This window comes from Accipiter gentilis, chromosome 19 (genome assembly GCF_929443795.1).
Source record: "Accipiter gentilis chromosome 19, bAccGen1.1, whole genome shotgun sequence".
NCBI classification, from domain to species: Eukaryota; Metazoa; Chordata; class Aves; order Accipitriformes; family Accipitridae; genus Astur; species Astur gentilis.
In genome coordinates this window covers 27,711,281-27,730,651 of record NC_064898.1, presented here as the reverse complement: position 1 = coordinate 27,730,651, position 19,371 = coordinate 27,711,281, and the positions used below count along the sequence as shown (strand labels likewise).

The 19,371-nt window shown below is 65.3% G+C and overlaps 3 protein-coding genes across 3 annotated transcripts; 2 read left to right on the top strand and 1 right to left on the bottom strand.

Moving 5' to 3' along the window:
• The first annotated feature begins 395 nt into the window (after window positions 1–395).
• Window positions 396–3,682, top strand: CHRNA10 (cholinergic receptor nicotinic alpha 10 subunit). Its single transcript, XM_049823197.1, has 5 exons — window positions 396–471; window positions 763–908; window positions 1,322–1,476; window positions 1,890–2,422; window positions 2,573–3,682. Exons 1-5 carry the CDS (start codon window positions 411–413, stop codon window positions 3,055–3,057), a joined length of 1,380 nt encoding a protein of 459 aa, XP_049679154.1. The 5' UTR covers window positions 396–410; the 3' UTR covers window positions 3,058–3,682.
• A 10,295-nt stretch (window positions 3,683–13,977) lies between these two features.
• On the top strand, window positions 13,978–16,906 carry ART1 (ADP-ribosyltransferase 1). The gene is made up of 3 exons (XM_049823200.1): window positions 13,978–15,505; window positions 15,830–15,868; window positions 15,971–16,906. Exons 1-3 carry the CDS (start codon window positions 14,527–14,529, stop codon window positions 16,051–16,053), a joined length of 1,101 nt encoding a protein of 366 aa, XP_049679157.1. The 5' UTR covers window positions 13,978–14,526; the 3' UTR covers window positions 16,054–16,906.
• Window positions 16,907–17,018: 112 nt separating this feature from the next.
• Window positions 17,019–19,167, bottom strand: IL18BP (interleukin 18 binding protein). The gene is made up of 5 exons (XM_049823203.1): window positions 18,737–19,167; window positions 18,454–18,522; window positions 18,181–18,246; window positions 17,781–17,910; window positions 17,019–17,632 (listed from the first exon to the last, which is right to left on the bottom strand). The coding sequence occupies exons 1-5, from the start codon at window positions 18,756–18,758 to the stop codon at window positions 17,446–17,448; spliced, it is 474 nt and encodes a 157-aa protein (XP_049679160.1). The 5' UTR covers window positions 18,759–19,167; the 3' UTR covers window positions 17,019–17,445.
• Between the last annotated feature and the right edge of the window lie 204 nt (window positions 19,168–19,371).

The following is a 19,371-nucleotide window of genomic DNA, read 5'->3' as shown; positions in this document are numbered from 1 at the left end:
CCGTACGGTCCTTGTCACTGTGGTCCTGGCCCTGAGCCGCCTGGAGCAGGCAGAGAAGGGGCTGCCTGCCACCAGTGTGGCCAGGAGGGTCTCATGGGAGTGATGGTTCAGGGGGCTGGTGGGCAAAGCCTTCCCTGGGCTTGGGGAGCTGGTGGGCAGCCAGCAGGCAGCGTCTCAGCACCCAGACCCGTACCAAAGGGGCTCAGCTGCACCCCAGCCCTGTCCCAGCCAGGGACCCTCTGGGGTCGCTCTCCATTACCCCCCCTGCCACAGGGCTCGCCACACAGAGACTATTGGTCCCTGGGGGGGGCCATGCCCCCCCCTGCCCTGCCCCAGCCTTGACGTCACCCCGGCGCTTGCAGGCAGCACGTCCCCCCCGGCCGTGTCCCCCGGGACCTGCGCACGTCAGGATGGAGCCCGGAGCTCGCCCGCTGCTCGCCCTCTGCCTCGCCAGCTGCCTCCTGGCCCCAGGTAAGCGGCAGAGGGGGCGGCGAGGGGCACTGACCCCCACCCAGCCCTGGGCGTGGGGAAAGGGGCCCTGAGCCCTGTGAGCAGCAGCATCCCCACGCATCGGGCATCCCTGGGTGAGGGACGGGGTCGGGGGGCTCGGGCTGGTGGCAAGGAGGGGTGGGGTCCCGGCATGCTTCTCCACCTCGCTCGGCTGCCAGTGGCTCCCCACAGCCGGGTCCTGGGGGTCCCTTGGGAGGGGTCCGGCTGCATTTGCTGCTGCAGCCCCTCCAGCCCCGGTCTGGGTCCCCTCAGGCTGCCGGGGGGCGCAGGGCAGGTTCGCCTACAAGCTGCTCCACGACCTCTTCGCCAACTATTCCAGTGCCCTGCGCCCCGTGGAGGACACGGACCGGGCACTCAACGTCACCCTCCAGATCACCCTCTCCCAGATTATTGACATGGTGAGTGGCCGGTCACAGCACCGGGACCGGCAGCCAGGCCCGGCCAAAACGGGACCTTCCCTGTCACGCTCCTGGTCACCGCTTAGCCGGGCTCTGCTCTCCCCCAGTGGGTCCTGCTCGACCCGGAGTTGATGCTCATCCCTCAAAACCAGCCCAAACCTTTCAAAACCAGCCCAGCTGGCCCCAAATCAGCTCAGACCCCCAAAAACCAGCACTGCCCCCACCCCCCAAAAGGAGCTTGGACCACTTGAAACCAGCTCAGACCTCTCCAACCCCCCAAAACCAGTACAGTCCCCTTGAAAGCAGCTCAGCCCCTTGGGACCCTTACAGAAGCTGCCGAACTGGAGGGTCGAGGGGGGTTGCTGGTGGCACTGGTGTCTGTCCCCCCCACGCCCACCCTCTCCCCTCGGCAGGATGAGAGGAACCAGGTCCTCACCTCCTACCTGTGGGTCCGCCAGGCCTGGCTGGACGCCCACCTCACCTGGGACAAGGATGCCTACGATGGCATCGACAGCATCCGCATCCCCAGCAGCTACGTCTGGCGGCCGGACATCATCCTCTACAACAAGTGGGTTGTGCTCGTGGCCCCCCCTACGCTGCTCTCGGACCTGGGGGGGGCTTAGGCTGGGGCTGGAGCGGAGGGCTGCGCGCGGTATTGCCAACCTTGGGGCTATGTGGCTGCACGTGGGGTGGGAGCAGAGGCGTCCTGGTGTGGGTGACGCAGGGATGTGGTCACCCCAACTGGGCGACAAGGTGGGGGCGGGGGGGGGCTGGCACCAACCTGGCGTGCCTGGCACCGACCTGCCAGCTGGGACGTGTCACCGCGGGGGCAGTCAGCGGCACCGAGCCCCCTCTTCGGCGGGCAGGGTGAGACAGGGAAGGGACACGGTGCTGGGGGCAGGCGCTCGGCCCCAGCCCCGCAGACCCTTGCCCCACCTGGGGCTCGGGGCCATCCCGGCCCCACAGTCGTCCCTCCCCCAGCGCCGACGACCACTTTGGTGGCTCGATGGAGACCAACGTGGTGCTGCGCTCCGATGGGCACATCATGTGGGACTCGCCCGCCATCACCAAGAGCTCCTGCAAGGTGGACGTCTCCTACTTCCCCTTCGACGGGCAGCGGTGCCGCCTCACCTTCGGCTCCTGGACCTACAACGGGAACCAGATCGACCTCCGCAACCGGCTGGACACCGGGGACCTGACGGACTTTGTGGAGAACGTGGAGTGGGAAGTGCTGGGCATGCCGGCCACGAGGAACGTCATCACCTATGGCTGCTGCTCTGAGCCCTACCCCGACGTCACCTACACCCTGCTCCTCCGCCGCCGCGCCTCCTTCTACATCTTCAACTTGCTCCTGCCCTGCATCATGGTCTCCTTCCTGGCACCTCTCGGCTTCTACCTGCCGGCCGACTCGGGGGAGAAGGTCTCGCTGGGGGTGACGGTGCTGCTGGCCCTCACTGTCTTCCAGCTGTTGGTGGCAGAGAGCATGCCCCCCTCAGAAAGCGTCCCGCTCATCGGTGAGCCTCCACGGTGCCCAGGACCCTCCCGTGGGACCAGAGCGTCCGCACCGGGGTGATGGGCAGCATCCATGCCGGGGTGGCTGTGGTGGGGGGGGAGGTGAGCCTCTACCTCCTCCGCCACAGCATTGCCGCTCGTTGCCCACGCAGGGAAGTACTACATCGCCACCATGACCATGATCACGGCCTCCACCGCACTGACCATCTTCATCATGAATGTCCACCACTGCGGCCCGGGGGCCCGACCCGTGCCCCCCTGGGCCAGGCGGCTCATCCTCCACCACATGGCCCGGCTCTGCTGCGTCTACGAGGTGGGAGAGAGCTGCAAGAGCCCTCCGCGGGAGCCAGGCGGGCGGGCGGCCAGGGGGGATGCTGGGGGGCCGGGGGAGAGCCCTGGGGAGGGTGAGGTGTGCACCGAGGCAGGGGGCTGCCCCCGGGACCACTGCCTGTGCTACCACGACGGCTTGCTGAGGAACGTCGGCTACATCGCCGGCTGCTTCCGGCGCCACCGAGCTGCCCAGCGCCGGACCAGCGAGTGGAAGAAGGTGGCCAAGGTGATGGACCGATTCTTCATGTGGGTCTTCTTCCTCATGGTCTTCCTCATGAGTGTGCTGGTCCTGGGCAAAGCTGCCTGATGGCCCCGTGCACCCGCCCCCCCGATGCACCCCCTGCCCATGACCGCCCCCGGGGACGGTGGTGGCCGCAGGTGCCCCATGAAGGTGGCTCGTCCCGAGCACCCCCTGGCCACCCACGGAGCTGCGGGTGGGAGGTCCACCAGAATCAGGGGAGAGGAGCCCCAGAGCGGGACCCTCATCCTGGCCAGGACCGCCCCGGCTGCAGGGCTGAGGGGTCCCAGCCCCCCAGGTGGCTGCGCCAGGTCAGGCACCCGCATCCTCCCATTGCACCCTGCACCCAAAAAATCCAACACAATGGAAATAAACCCTGGATCGTGTGTCTTCCCTCCCCTGCCTGATGGCTGTGGTGGGGTCCCGGGGCCTCAATGCCCCGGGGAGGGCTGCAGCACCAGCACCAGCACCAGCACCAGCAGCAACTGGTGTGGGCTGGGGCTGTGCATGGAGTGGGCAGCAAAGAGGTGTGGGACCCTCGGGGACCCTTCTCTCCATGGGGCCATGCCCGGTCCTCACAGCCTCATCCCGAGGTCCACAGCAGAGGGAGGGCTGGGCAGAGCCTTTCCCTGCATGGATGTGTATGTATAGATAGATATACAGACATAAAGTCGTATACAGACACACATACATACCCCTATCGCTGCCTGGCAGGGCCCTGGTCCCCAGGCCACCCCAGTCCCCCAGTTACCGGTGCTGCTCGGGGGGTCTCGCATCAACCCAAAACCGCCCACGAAACCCCACAGTGCCCTGAGCTGCGGCCAACGCTCCCAGCCATGCCGGCCACCTCCCACCCCCTCCCACATGCCCACCGGCATCTCCCACCCTGCCCAGCCAGGGCTGGGTCCACCGCAGCCCCCTGAGATGCTGCTCCAGCCTCCGGCAGCCCCGGTGAGGGTCCTGAGGGAGTGGGGAAGCCCCTGCCCCGCCTCCTCTGGGCGCTGGTCGGGGCAAGGATGGTGCCTGGGAGGGATGGAGGGATCTGGCTGTCGACACCTTCGATGACAAACTCACGGGGCTCCCTGTGGGAAGGGGTGCAGCGCCCAGCAGGAGCTCTGGAGCTGCTGCCCACCCCAGGCAGGGCAGGTCAGTCCCGGGATCCATCGGTGTCCGCTCAGCCCAGCCCATGGTGGCCAACATTGCACAGTGGAGACCCTTTGTATCCCGCCCTAACGCTAAGTGGAGTAGAGCACTGATCGCCGATCCATCTGTGCTTATTAAATATTTTACATCCCTACACTGACTGATTAGAACTCGATCAACTAACGACTAGATGAGCTCCGGCCGAGTGACCTCTGACTCTTCTCCTGACCGAGACCCTGTGCCGGCGGACCGGCCCCCGGCCCCTGTCGCTGCTGCCACACACCCCACATAGCGGCCGTCGGGGCTGGCCTGGGTGGCACCGAGGTCTCTCCCGGCTCCGTTACAGCCAGCGTCACCTCCCCTGGGATGCCCAGCCATCCGGCACGGGGACGAAGCGACACTATGTCCCTGCAGCCCTCTCTCGGGGACCTGGGAGGGAACACCCCCAGGGGGCAAAATCCCGGGGGGGGGGGGGGTGCAGACCCCCAAATCCCAGCAGGAGCCCAGGGCCATGCCTGGCCCCAGCAGGGAGTGGAGAAGCTGGGGGCAGGTGGGATGAGGCATCTAAACCCAGGGCAGCCACGGCACCCCAGGTTCTCCTCCATGGGGGGGTCCTGCTGCCTCTCCTGTGCCCCCCACCAGCGGGCTGGGAGGCACGGCTGACCCTGGCTGGCCGAGGGGACGCTGCATCCCACCTGGCATCGTGCTGCCGCTCAGATCAGGGGGGGCTTTTCCCACGCAGCCATCGGTCGGGCCCTGGCTGAGCATCACCCAGCTGGGCTGCTGGCACCGACCACTCGGGCACCTCTTGGCGATTTGGTGCTTTATTTCCCTTCACTAATTAAACCGGCTTTGTCCCTAGCCGGAGTTTCCACTACTCCTCACATTTGCCCTCCCGATTGTCCCCCCATCCTGCTGGGGGGGGAGCAAGCGGCTGGGGGTTCGGCTGCTGGCTGGGGTCAAGCAGCCAGGGCCTGCGCTCAGAGCCCAGGGGATTCTCTTTAATTTCTCCTCCTTCACCTTCCCCTTTCCCTTCTCATTCTCCTTCCCCTTCCCCTTCTCCTTCTCCTTCTCCTTCCCCTTCTTCTCCTTCTCCTTCTCCTTCTCCTTCTCCCTCCCCTCTGAAGCCCCCCCAGGGTTCCCCTTCCTGCAGACTGTGGGCTTCCCCCAGCTGCCACCCCTGATTTCCAGGGGGACATCCCAGCCCCTCCTGAGCCCCTTGCATCTGCCCGTACCAGGCTGGGGAGGGTGCGGGGGGCTGCCAGGTGTCACAAAGGGGGGGGTCTGCCTGTCCCGTGATGTCACAAAGGGGGGTCTGCCTGTCCCACGATGTCACAAAGGGGGGGTCTGCCTGCTGCCTACTATAAAAGCGGGGTGCGGAGCCCTGCGGGAGCAGGCAGTGGGTACCGCAGTCTGGCCTCATCTTGGCAGACTGCAGCCTCCGCCTCTGCCACACCAGCAGCAGTGTTGGGCGCCCATCACTGGGAACCCATTCAGTCACTGGGGATCCGCACCACGGACCCGCACCGGTGACTCGGAGCGCCGTGGCCACACCGGAGCCGGTGCCATGGAGCGCTCCAACAACTTCACCCTGGCTGAGCTGTTCCAGCTCTTCATGCTGGTGGTGCAGTTCAGCCTGGTCTCTGCTGTCCTGCAGGTCAAGCGGCTCTGGGTAGGTGGCCGTCGTGCCGCACGGCGCTTTGGCGTGCCGTGGTGTTGCGCGGTGTGGGGTGGGGTATGGCGTTGTGTGGGGTGGTGTGGAGTGGCGTGGGGGGCTGCGGCGTGGGGCCGGGAGCTGCTCTGGTATCACCCAGCTCCTGGGGAATCCTACAGAGTTTGTGGAAGGAGTTGAAGAGTCAGATGAAAGCGGCAAGAGCCCATACGGAGAAGCAGAGCGGTGAGTGGCCCCGGCACCGAGCACCCCACCATCGGCCGAACCCCATGGCAGCCCTGACGCTGGGGCTGTGCCGGGGGCTGCTGGCCGCTCACTGTATCCCCTCCCTCGGCAGCTTCTCTGCAGCAGACGCATAGAGACGTGGAGAAGGTCACGCAGACCCTGGAGATGTGAGTGCTGGGGGAGACCCCCAGATCTTGCCCCAGACCCTCACCTGCCTGTCAAGGAGGGCGTGCTGCCCTCAGGTCCCGCTGGAGGGGCCGGGGTGCAGCCGGGTCTCTTCCCTCTCCTCTCTGCAGGGCCATCATGCAGGCGTCGAGCCAGGAGTGCCTGTCCCCGGTGGCTCCGCTGGCCTCCCTGTCCTCCATCCTGGGGAGCAGCTCCTCTTCCCTGTGTTCCCTCTACTCCTTCCCGGAGCCCTGGCCCGGTGCGATGGCGGAGCTGGCGGCACTCACGGGCTCAGGACCCCCCCAGACCCCCAAGGCTGTGAAGAGGTCGATGGACAGACTGCTGGAGTTGCCAGTGGGGGCCAAGCAAGAGCGGGTCCCCGGGGATGGTGGGGACAGGGCGCAAAGTGCCGTGGACGTGGAGCCACCCCCCAGCAGCCCCCCAGCCGTGGCCACAGACGAGGGGGAGCTCGTCCTCCACCTCATTAGTACCATTCAGGCCGCCCAAGCAGTGACCGAGCAGCAAAGTAAGCTGCTGCAGACGGTGCTGGCCCAGCGGCAAGGGATGGCAGCGGGCTGCGGTGGGACCCCGCCTGGGACCCCCCCCCTCCCCTCCGCCAAGATAGAGGTGCAGGTTCAACTGGGGTTGCTGGGGGACAGAGTCTGGCCCCAGCACTTTGGGGCTGAGCTGCCAGCGGCAGACGCAGAAGTGGACAAGGCTGCGGGTGGGGACACAGATGCGGAAAAAGAGCGAAGCAGCCTCATGGAGCGGGAAAGGAGCATCCCCATGGAGCTGGGCAGGACCAGCCCCGTGGACGTGAAGAGGAGCAGCCCTGCAGAGCTGGGCAGGAGCAGCCCCATGGATGTGAAGAGGAGCAGCCCTGCGGAGCTGGGCAGGAGCAGCCCCGTGGATGTGAAGAGGAGCAGCCCTGCGGAGCTGGGCAGGAGCAGCCCCGTGGATGTGAAGAGGAGCAGCCCTGTGGAGCTGGGCAGGAGCAGCCCCGTGGATGTGAAGAGGAGCAGCCCTGCGGAGCTGGGCAGGAGCAGCCCCATAGAGCCACAAAAAAGCAGCTCCATGGGCTTGTGCAGCACCATCCCCGCTGCTGCGGGCACGAGCGTCCCAGCAGAGCCCGGTCCCCGGCAGCGGGTGCCCGTGGGCAGGACACGTGGCCGGACGGCCCCAGGTCCGTGCAGGGCTGGACGGTGCCTGCGGGAGAGCTGTGCCCGGCTCTGGCGCTGCCTGAAGTCCTGGTGGAGACGCCACTGGCATCCCTGCCGCATTCGCTTCCGCAAGCCCCCGTGCTGGCAGCGCTGGTACCAGAAGAAAAATGGGTTTCCCTACTACTGAGCTGCCGGGGAGCATGGTCTGGGGATGCTCGGGGCGCTCCCCCTTTGGAAATGTCAAAAAAATTAAATGTTGTCTTCTCTGCATCCCTGGTGTCGTGGTTCATCCCTACATCCCGTGGCTGGGGGTGCAACTCCCCCAGTGCCCAACTCAGTGGGGACAGGCTGGCAGCGCCGGCATCCACAAAACTGGGGTTGGGGATGGCTCGTCCCCCAGTGGGTGTGCTGGTGTCTGGGGACCCGGGTGGGGTGGAGAAATGGGCCAGAAGGAACCTCATCAAGTCCAACAAGGCGGCCAAAGGGTGTCCGGGGCTACGTCAGGAGGAGCATGGCCAGCGGGTTCAGGGAGGGGATGCTCAACTGGGATGGCTGGGGGTGTTCAGCCTGGAGAAGAGATGGTGCGGGGGGATCTCATCCATGTACATCAATACCTGCAGGGAGGGTGCCAAGAGGGGGGGGGGGCTTGAGGTGGGGGGCACCGACGTGAGCACTGGCAGCATTTTGGGGCACTGCTGGGTTTCATGCATGGTTTGGGGTGGCGTGAGACCCCTGAAGGGGAAATTCTAATTGTGACTGCTCAGCGGTGGTAGTTTGAGACCGAGGAACGAGCTGGCATGAAGGGCCTGGAGGTCTGTTAGGGAGGCTCACACAATCAAATCCAGCAGGTGTTAAAAGTCAGATTTATTCTTCAGTAAAAAGTTAGTTAGAACTCCGATAACATTAGTGAGCCACAGGCTCAATGATGTAAGGGGGATTGGTGCTACACAGCCGCCTTAAGAATCCTTAAGATTTAAAAGTGATGACTCAAGATGCGCGTATCGCTCGCCTAAAAGATGAGGGCTCTCAACCTCGAGGAGTTACCTGGGGCGGCATCCTGACCCAAGGAGAGAGTCCCAGACTGCAGACCCGCTGCTCCGAGGAGGACTGACTCAGGGTGTCCTCCAGCGGGACCCCCTTTATACCCTTGTCGAGTCTGACAGAGAGCTGGTCCTTATTTTTCCCCCTTCCCAGACTGTTGTTCCCCACTGGGGCTGGATGCTGGATCCCGGTGGGGGCTGGATGCTGGACCCCATGCGGCGTGGCCATCCGTGCACGCCCGTCGTTCACGCGTGTCCGTGCGAGTGTCTGCTGGGACTGTGTGCGCAGCCTGGCTCCTGCTTGGTCCCGGGGTGGGCAACGGTGGCAGCCGGGTGGTGAAGGAAGCGGCAACCCCCCCCCAGGGAGATGCCGGCAAGCGGTGCCCGCGGTCGCTCCCGCCGGTGGGCTGAGTGATGCCCTGTTTCCCCAGTGGCTGCGGCCGAGCCCCAGGTCAGCTCTTGGTGCCAGCCCAGGGAGTTGTCGGCCGTGTCACAGTGGACAGCGATGACTGTGTCTCTGTGATGTCACGTCGCGCCTGTGACACGGTGCCCCGGAGGGTATAAAAGGGGCTGCTCCTGGAGACGGGGGAACATTCCGGGGAGAACCTCGGAGCTGTTGGGCAGGAGTTTAGAGGAGACTCGCAAACGACCTGTCCTTTGTCCACCATGCAGTGGATTGTGCCGGGCGGTGAAGAGGAAGGTGAGGGCAGAGCATCCCCACAGTCCCCACAGCCGGCTGCCGGGCGAGGGGGTCCGTGTGCGGCACCCCCAGCCTCGCTCATATGCCGAGTAGAGGCAGGCGTGCAGGAGTGCAGATGCCCTGAGCTCGGGGACCATCCCTGCCAGCACCCGTGCCCCTCACACCCTGCTCGCTCCACACTCGCAGGTGTAACCACCCGGGCAAAAGCGGTAAAAGAAGACCTCCGCGTGGTCCGGGCGCGCCTGGCCCGCTGTTCCACAGCATCCCAAAACCACGGGGCGCTGCTGCAGTGTCTGGTAGGTGGGGAGCGGTCCCCTTGTCCCCGGGGACTGGGGCTGCGAGAGCGGAGCCCCTGACCCCTCCTTTCACCACTCAGGGGCAGAAGCAGCAGGAGGTGCAGCAAACCATAGAGCAGGTCACCTTGGAGGTCAGTGTCCCCTCCTGTACCCATGTCCCCCAGCTGCGGCGGCTGGGGCTGTGTCAGGGGCTCAGTGCCTGTGTGTGGCTCCTTTTCCCAGAACTGTCTCGTGGCACGCTGTTTCGAAGAGAACAGCCAGGAGCTCCAACAACTGGAGGGGCAGATGGCCCAGATGAAGGTGAGTTCACAGAACCACGGTCTGGTTGAGGTTGGAAGGGGCCGCTGGAGATGATCTGATCTTGTCCAATGCCCCTGCTTAAGCGGGGTCCCCTAGAGCCAGTTGCTCAGGACCATGTCCAGATGTGGACCGCATCCAGAGCTGGGCCTGGGGGGGTCCCCTCTGTCCGCCTGCAAGGCTGTGAAGGAGAGAGGACGCAGGGGCAAAGGCAGTGCCCGAGGGGAGCCGGGAAGGGATAATGCGGAGGGGAGGGCACTTGTGGGAATGTCCAGTGTCCTGATGGCTTCTCCTCCTCCTCTCTCACAGAAGCGCTTTCAAATAGCAAAAAGCGAGGCAGCAGAGGCTGCGGCGACCGGTCAAGGAGCCAGCAGAGATGCCGAGCAGAGCTCCGCACTGACGGCAAGCAGCAAGGAGCTGCTGCAGCCTATGGTAGGTATGGAGGGGCTCCTGGTCCACGGGGGCTGGTGCTGCAGACCCTGAGCCCCTGCTCTCCTTTCTGCACGCAGAAGGGGAACCATCAGGAGCTGCACGATGCTGTACAGTGGATCAGCACTAAGGTTGGTGTCCTCTCCTCTGCCCATGACCCAGAGCTGCGTCAGCTGGGGCTGAAAGGTTGGAAGGGACCACCGGAGGTCATCTTGTCGTCTCCAACCCCCCTGCTCAGAGAGGGTCACCGAGTGCCGGTTGCCCAGTGGCGTGACTGGGGAGGACAATTTCCCCAGACTATGGGGGGGGTCCATCGCTTCCTCAGGCTGTCCCAGCCTTACGAGTCACCCAGTTTCCCAGTGGTGCCCTGGGGCAGTGGGGGAGCAAGTGGGCACGGCCCTGGGTCTGGAGAGGGGTGAGGGTGCCAAGGCCCCAGCCCAGCCGCCCGCACGACGTACCTATGGTTTTGCAGGAGGAAAAGTTCAGTACCCTGATAGCAACCTGGGTCAAGGAGGACAAGCAGGAGAATGAGGTAGTGCCGAAGGGGCCGGGGGAAAATGGGTGGGTGCCCGCGGTCCCTGGGGCCACAGCAGGCTCAGGGACTCAGACCCTTCCCTCTCCCAGGCGCTGCGTCAGGAAATAAGAACCCTGGAAGAGACACTGGACGAGGAAGAGGGCTGGTAAGCGGGGTCCCTCGCCCCACACGGGTGTCCCTGCAGCACCCGGCGCCATGGGGCTGCCAATGCTGGTGCCAGGGGAGCCCCATCCCTGCCTGGGGTGGGGTGTGGAAGGGGACCCCCAGCGTGGCCACGGAGGTCTGTAATGCGTCCAACCAAGCCCTGTTGCCTGCAGCCAGTACCAGAGGAAGAAGGAGGCAGAGGTGCTGGAGACTGTGCTGCCGGAGGTGGTGGAAGCACGGCTGGTAAGGGGGAAGAGTCTGTGGGTCTCCCTGGAGAGAGGGGTCCACGGAGGTGCCAGCCACGCGCGGGCTACGCTCCCACGCAAGGCAACTCCGTGCAACTCCAGCTGTCCCGGCCGTGCGGCAGTGCTTGACAAGTGTCCTTGCTCTGTGTTGACCTGCAGGAGAGGGACGAGCGGGCCAGGAGACGCGGTTTCAGTTACTGGCTGCAGTGAGTGTCCCCACCGGGTGATGGGCTGGACGCCTGCTCCAGCCGGTGGGGCCCCTCCGTCCCTCTTGGGGCTGGGATGCATCCACCCTGCCCTGTCTCCCATACTTCTTCTGCCCCACAGGACACTCCTCCTGCTCTTTGTCGGCCTGGAGCTGGCCATCATCTTTGCAGTGGCTGCTGCCATGCTTTATGCATCCTGGTACGACCCCGAGGTCTTCCACCGCCTGCTGCCCGATGAAGCCTACGCCAACCTGACATGCATGCTGGAAGCCTACGCCAACCTGGCATGCATGCTGGGAAAGACCATCCGAGCAGCCAGTGAGGGGCTGCTGCCTTTTTGACCACCCCTCCCAGTAAAGACTTATTTAGCGTTGTGGAAAAGCTGCAAGGATTTCTTGACAGGTTTTCATAGGCACTGGCCAACCCTGGGATTGGCATTCGTAATGAAGATCAGCTTTCCCTGAGTCGCCTTGCTTGATACGCAACCATTCAGCTTGTTGGTCCCAATCATCCTTCTCACTGGTGACCGTCCTGATTTGGGCCAGGCAGTCTACCCGTTGGTTCCATTTCGCAGCTGGGCTTCCATCCCGAGCATGGCCCTTCACCCATCCCACCTTTAAAGGTCGGGACCTCCCTATTGCTGGGAGATGTTGCCAGTCCTCTGTCCTCCACACTTTCACATGACCTACCTCCCGCTTTTGTCAGTTGTTTCAATCATAGTGTTATACAGTATAACCCCTACATGGGGTGCATGGCAGCGGTGACAAGGTCCGGCCCCCAGCACAGGGTCTCGGTCAGGAGAAGAGTCAGAGGTCACTCGGCCAAAGCTCATCTAGTCGTTAGTTGATCGAGTTCTTATCTTCTTATCAGTCAGTGTAGGGATATAAAATATTTAATAAGCACAGATGGATCGGTGGTCAGTGCTCTACTCAACGTTAGGGCGGGATACAAAGCTCGTCGCATAAGCTTCCCACACGTATCTTAAATGTTACCTGCATGCAAACAACACCACGTACCAAGCCGTCGGTGCCTGGTGTCAGGTACGGGGTCTCTCAGCCTCGAGAGGGGTCCCTGCTCAAGGGCTGATCCCTGCCCCACAGCCAGCTGCTATGGAGGGGGAGCTCTGGGGACCCCGCTGGCTGCAGATACTTAGAGCATCAAGGGGTTGACTCAGTCAGGTTTTGTGCCGTGTTCATGCTGTTTCAGCTGCTCATCAGCCCATTCTCCAGACAAAACATGGGGTTTTTTTGGTTTTGATGCTGGGTTCTCGCTGACAGCCTCACACCAGAGGATAACCTTCAGTTAGGCTTACTTGCTGAGCACCTGCCTGGACCCAAGTCCCGTTATCTCACACCGGAGGAGCGCACCCCTCACAATCCCCTCCACAGCAACCGGCGCTGGACGTGGCGCCTTCCCCTTGTGCAGCTGCAACGGCAGCTTCCCCTTCAAATCCCCCACTTCCACCTGGCGAGAGCCCTGCGGCTGCTGCGGGACCCTGCCAGTCGCCCACGGCCCCCCCGGCACCGCGGCATCGCCCACCGCCAGCCGCCGGCTCCAGCCTCTCCAGAGCGGGTCGCTTCTCCTCCATGTCCTTCAGCCGGGATCGGGACCCCGATCCTCAGCATCCACAGCTGCACCGGGGTCCCCGTCCCAGCCGTCTCCCTCTGCCCGGGGGTGCAGGAGGTGCTGAGCCCTGGCACGAGATACTCAAGGTCTTCCCAGCCGGGGGGGGAGTCACCGCTTCCTCCTGCGAAGCACCGATGGTGATACCAGGAAAGAACACAGTGGCTTTGTTATACTGACTAGTGGTGGATAAGAAATCCTGTATGTTGCAAAACGTGTAAGAGACCAGAGAAAATTACTTTTGGCTGACCTTGCAAATTCCCTGAGAAGATACAAACCTTAGGCCCTTTTAGATAACTTAGAGTGTCAATATGGTTTGTGACAAAAGAAATGTAAATTGAGAAAAGATAGATAGTAGAGTTACTAATGGACATTCTTTAGGATAAGTTGTATCAAACATGTGAAGTGTCCCACTGCGCAGAATCACTAGAAAAGGGATAACTAGCAGACAAGTGAGGAAGACTATCAAAGACCACCAGAAGACCACCAAAGATCTTGAGTGCACCTGCGACAAGGACATTTACACACATTAATGATTTCCCAGAATTCAGCTGATTATGTTAATTATTTCCAGGAAAAAATCACAAATATGTATTATATACAAAATAATCTCAACTGTTGAAAGTATTGGTATGCACGATAGGTGGAACGATCCCCCGGTGCATCCAGCGCTGCAATAAAGAATGCCTACTTTCTAAAACTCCAAAACTGAGCCTTAGAGAGTTTCTGAAGTGCCGATTTACGGTAACAACAGGACCTGCGGCTGCTTCGACTGTGCCTACCTGGGACGGGTGCAGGGGGGACCCCCAGGGATGCAGGTGGCTGGGCATCCCGGGGGAGGGCTGCCAGTCCAGGGGTGTCCCAGGGCGAGACGATGCTGACCCCAGCCCCTCCGCCTGCTTTCCAGACAAGAAGAACCAGGAATGCCGGAAAAACCCAGCTAGGAGCTGTCTTGCCCCCAGGGCCATGGCAACAGGGTGCTGTCCCCCCAAACCACCATGAGTCCTCCAGACAGCAGCTGGGGAGCGCGCAGTGCCATGCTGACACGGGGTGGGGGGGTCCCTGGGGAGGGACGCTGCTGCTGTGCCTGGGGAGGGCAGCGTCCAGCCGGAGCTGCTCCAGAGGGTCCTGCTCGTCTCACCCCGGTTTTCCCCAGGTGGCCTGCCCCCGGGTTAAAGCAAAGGCAATTTATCCCACGGGAGTTTCCTGACCGTCCCCCACAGCCACGCTGCAAGGCAGGAGGGGCAGTGGCTGCCCTGAGTGCTCGGGGCAGGGGGACGGTAAAAATAACTGGGAGGACGGAGGTGGGGGCTGGACCTGGGCCCGAGCAATCCCAGCCAGGACCGCTATAAAAAGAAAGAGCGTTTGCTTGACTTCTTCTCCTGCCGGCAGCGGGTGGGTGCCAAGGGGCTGGGTGCCGTGGGAGCCAGGGAGCAGCACCCCAACCCCGTGCCTGCCGCAGGGTGCAGGTAACGCTTCTCGCTGGGGCTCCTGGGGGGTTTGCTCCCTGTGGGTGATGCCGCAGACCCGCGGGCTGCTGGGGCTGTGCTGCCAGGCACGGGGGACGCCCGCCTGCTGGCAGGGTTTAATGCAAAGAACGGGGTCGGGGTCTCGGCCAGTGCCGGGAGGTGTGCTGAGCAGGGTGCCCCTGGCCAGGGATGCAGCTGGGGCTGCTTTCCCCCAGCCTGCCCTGCTTCTCCCCGCAACCCCCTCCCTGGCCCCGCCGCCCTCCCCAAGCTGACCCTGCTCTTGCTTCCCCACCTCCCCAGCCGCTTGCGGAGGAACCGGCTGCTTCCCTGTCTGCAGCTCCGCGGCAGCTGGGGGCTTCCCCCAGGGCAGCTCTGCCCGCCATGGAGCATCTGACGCTGGGCTTGGTGCTGCTGGCCGGGACCCTGGCCGCCGGCACCCCCCCACACCGACGAGACCTCAACACCGTCAAGGAATTGGCACTGGACATGGCCCCCACCGCCTTCGACGACCAGTACCAGGGCTGCAGCCGCATGATGGAGGAGTTGCTGGAGGAACTCAACCGCACCGAGTTTGCCAACAACAGCGTCTACGCCAAGACCTGGACCCTCGCCGCTGCCGAATGGCGGAGCCGACAGGGCCGTGTCCCCCAGCTGCTGGCTCTGCGGCCGGAGCAGGCGGTCGCCCTCCTGGCGTACACGCTGCCAGAACCCCTGTACGAGGCGTTCAACAATGCCGTGCGTAAGGCCGGGCGCTCCCGCGAGGAATACCTGGGTGCTTTCCACTTCAAGGCGCTGCATTTCCTCATGAGCGAGGCCCTGCGCACCCTGCGGGATGCCCAGCCCCGCCGCTGCCACCGTGTCTACCGGGGCATCCGGGACATCCGCTTCACCGCCCAGCACCACCAGCGTGTCCGCTTCGGCCACTTCACCTCCACCTCCCTCCGGGAAGAGAGCACCCAGCCCTTCGGCCAGGACACCTTATTCTCGGTGGACACCTGCTACGGCGTCTCCATCAGGAACTTCTCCTACATCCCCACAGAGGAGGAGGTCCTCATCCCACCCTTCGAGATCTTCGAGGTCACCAACGTCACCCGCGACAAGCACAGAGCCTTCATCCAGCTCCGCTCCCAGGGCACGCGCAGCACCTACAACTGCGAGTTGGTGAAAGGTGATGTCCCCGCCGGACGGTCCCTCCCCGCTCCAGGGTGCAGGGGACGGGGGGTGGCCCCGTCCCACCAGATCTGCTGGGAAAGGGGGGTCTCGATCATGGGGAGGGTGATGGGGGGGCGCTTGCTTTCAGGCGCGCATCTTCGCACGTCCCCCAGCCGCTCTCCCCCGGGGTTTGCAATGGGGGCCCTCGGCGGCAAGGCATGGCACAGCACGGAACGGCGTGGCACCGTGCAGGACGGCACGGCATGGGTGGGTCGGGGCGAGGAGCGGTGCGGTGCGGAGCGTGCGGCAGCCACGTAGACAGAGTTGGTTTCTTTGGCAGAGAAGAGATGCAAGAGCCAGCCGTGCGTCTTCAGCACAGGTGAGCTGAGAGCCCCCGCAGTGGCCGGGGAGGGTGGCCCGTGGCTGGGCCCCCCCATGTCCCCCCATCTGCCCCTGACTCCCCCCTCTCCGGCACCCCCAGGCAGGAGTGTCCCCAGGGACCCCCCACGCCTCTGGGGGCTCCTCCTGGCAGCCGCAGCCCTGGCAGTCATGGGGGCCCTCTGAGCCACGACGCCACCGCACCCCAGCAAGGAAAAGGGATCGGGAATGGGAGCCCCCAGCTTCATGGAGACGGCGGGATGGGTCGGAGGAGCAGGAGGGGCTGGGGGCATGGGGACAGCCCCGCTGCAGGGTCCCGCATGGCAGCCACCTGTGCCCAGCTCGGCCCTGCCACGGTGCCACCGGCTCCGGGACGCGCCGGCAGCCCCGGGACACCAGCGGAGCCTGGATGAGGCCTTTCGCAGAGCCACGGCTGGGGCTTTTGGATACAGCTGAGTGTGGGGTCTGCAAGGGGCTGCCCCAGGGACAGGGGGCTGGTGCTGACAGGGACCGGGGGGACGCAGCAGGGCTGCTTTTGGGGGTTTCCCTGCCCAGCCTGTTGCTCCACCGCTCCCCTTTGCCTGGCTCCCAGAAGAATAAAGACTTGCTGTGGGACCAGGGTGTCTCTGGGGGTTTCCTGCAGCTCCCTGGGCTGTGGGCAGCTCGTGGGGGCAGCAGCCAGGGTCTTCTCCAGCACCGCCCCCCCCCCCCCCTCACCATCCCTCCTGCATCCAGAGCATCCCACAGAGTGATGACCATGCCCTGGGTCCTGCTCGAGGGATCCGGGGGGGGTTCTCCTGTGCTGGGGTCTGTCCCCTTGCCTGTCCCCAGCTGCCTGCAGCCCAGGGGGGATCGCAGCCCCCACCAGCACCCGAGGGAGCAGGGAGGGGGCTGGCACCGGCCACCCCAGTCCCAGTGCCCAGAGCCCTGTCAGGACAAGACGGGTGGGGGGCTGCCCCATGGAGCAGCACGTGGGGCTCGGCAGTGCCGTGCCAAGGGACAGTTCTGAGCCCCGCCAGGTGCAGAGGGGGACATGATGGGCCCAGCTCCCCGGGGGTCCCTGCACCCCTGGGCTCCCCACCCTCCTCCTCCTCCTCCAGGGCAGGGTGCAGCCACGAGGCCAGGCACCCCCAGGGCAGAACCACGGCTGTCCGTGGTTCTCCAGCCCCTCGCCAGGCAGGGAAGGGGTCAGGGATGGATCCTGCCCTCTGTGGTCACCAGAGCCACCTCCTCTTCCTCCCTCCTCACCCCACGGGTGCCTTCTGCACCCAGGGGTGGCCCCGTCCCCAGGACACGGGTGACACCAGGCAGCCTTCACGTGCTTTATTAAACCCTGGGGTCCCACAGCTGGCTGTGGACAGGTCCCAGGGTCGGCCCGGGCAGTGCTCCGGGCTCAGCGAGGGGCGCTGGGAGCCCCACGCACAGCAGGGCCGGCAGACGCGGGGCCGTGCGGACCCCACGGCGGGGCACGGAGACAGACCTCCATGGAGGCGTCACGACCCCACGCAGCGGTGCAGGGCCGTGGGAGCGGGGACCTGCGCTGCAGGGCGCTCACCCGTCACGAGCTGCTCCCAGGTCTCAGCCCAGTCCCCTGCTCTCGGCAGGGGCCGGGGCTGGTGCCGGGGGCGGCCACCGCACCTCCCTGGTGTCGACGCCGAGGGGACTGAGCACCACGCAGGTGAAGTTAGTGTAGAGGTGCTGGGCACCGAAGGAGCTGAAGTGCAGGTCACGGCGCAGCACTGCCCCTGAGCCCTGCGGCTCCTCTCTGCGGACCCAGTGAGACCCGTTAGCGCCTGTCCCCGGCTCCAGGACACCCACCCCGGGCTGGGGGACCCAGCGTCCCTGCCCCAACTGAGGCTGCCACTCTTTGCCAGCCGCCGCCCCCCCCCAGGAGTCCCCGACCCCGTACTCACAGCACCGTTCCCTCGCTCACGGCCCCGTCCGGGTGCAGCTTCTCCACGAAGGAGCCGTTCCCCAGCCAGTAGAGCAGTGTGAGCTCGGGGAGGCCGCTCACTGCCCCGCAGGAGACCGTCACTCTCTCACCTGGAGCCAGAGGGGACACAGGGTCAGAGGGGCTGCGAGGGTCCCTGGTGCCCCCCGGGCCAGTTTGCCCCTGACCACAGGTGCAGCCTGCCCCCCCCCCCAAAGGGGAATATCCCGTCACCTCACCAGCACCCCAAAATTTTGGCACCTCGTGTGTCTGCTGGGGCTGGTGCAGGGGCTGACTCCCCCCGTGCCTCCTCCCAGCTGGGGGTCTCACTGCAGCCCCCCCATCCCCAGGCCACCCCTGCTATGGCCCCGGGCGTCACTCACCTGGGTGGGGGGGCTCTGCCGGCATCCGCAGGTCGGTGATGCTGGGGGGCTTCAGGGCCATGGCACCTGGGGGAGCAGAGCGGGGTGAGGCAGGAGGACAAAGCTGCCCCCCCCGAGACCTCACCTCTCTGGGGTGGGTGGGAGCACAGGGTCCCGCAGAGAAAAACGGGAGCACGGCTCAGCCCCAGCGCCCCGCACAGGCCCCCTGGGGGGTCACAGACCCCAGAATTAGCCCTGTCCACCCCCCCACCCCCCATAGCAGCCCCCACTTACCCGTGCAGCGGGCGGCCAGGGCGCAGCAGAGCAGGGGCAGGAGCAGCCGGGCAGGGGGTCCCGACATCCCTGCGGGCAGAGACGGGGCTCAGCACCGGGCACACCGGGATGCTCCCCCCGAGCCCCGGAACGGTTCCCCCCCAGCATCCCCCAAACCCCGGAACGGTCCCGGTGTCCCGTCCCCCCGCCAGGCATCGGTCTGGTTCCCCCTCCCGGGATTGGGGGGGGGGGGGGGGGTGTCCCCGGCTGGGGTGTCCCCCGCCCCCCTCCGCGGCGGCCGTACCGGCGGGTCGCAGCCGGTCCATGGTGCGGCGGCGTTCGGGGCGGCGGCGCTTTATGGGGCGGCCCGAGGGGGCGGCGGGCGGGAGCGCCGTGACTCACCGGGAGCCGCCCTCGGACCCGCACCCGGCCCCGGCTCCGCCGCCGGGTCACGACCGCCGCCCGCACCGGCCCCTGCGTGTCCCACGTCCCGCCTTTCTCCCGCGTCCCACGTCCCCCGTGCCACCCCCCCTCCGCCCCGGTCCTACGTCCCACGGGCCGTGCCCCACAGCCCTGCGTGTGCGCCTTTGCCCCACTCGGGGGACAGTCCCCCGGGCTGACGGCAGCACCCTGCCCGCAGCCCCACGCCGTGCCTCGACCGTGGCAGCGAGCCGGGCCACGCCACGGCCGGCATTTCCCACGGCAAGGGCCGGTTTGCCTCCCCGTGCCCCCCCACCCCCCACGTTTCGAGGCCAGCCGGGGAAGGGGGAGCTGGGGGCAAGGCAGGGTCTGGGCAGAGCTGCGCAGGGGGGAGAAGGAGGTGGGCGAAGCCCCCCGGGGAACGAGCACCCATGCTGGGCGGGGGGAGACCTGGGTGCTCAGGGGTGGCCCTGGCATGTCCCAGCTGGGGCAGGGCCGCAGCTCAGCACCGGCCGCCCA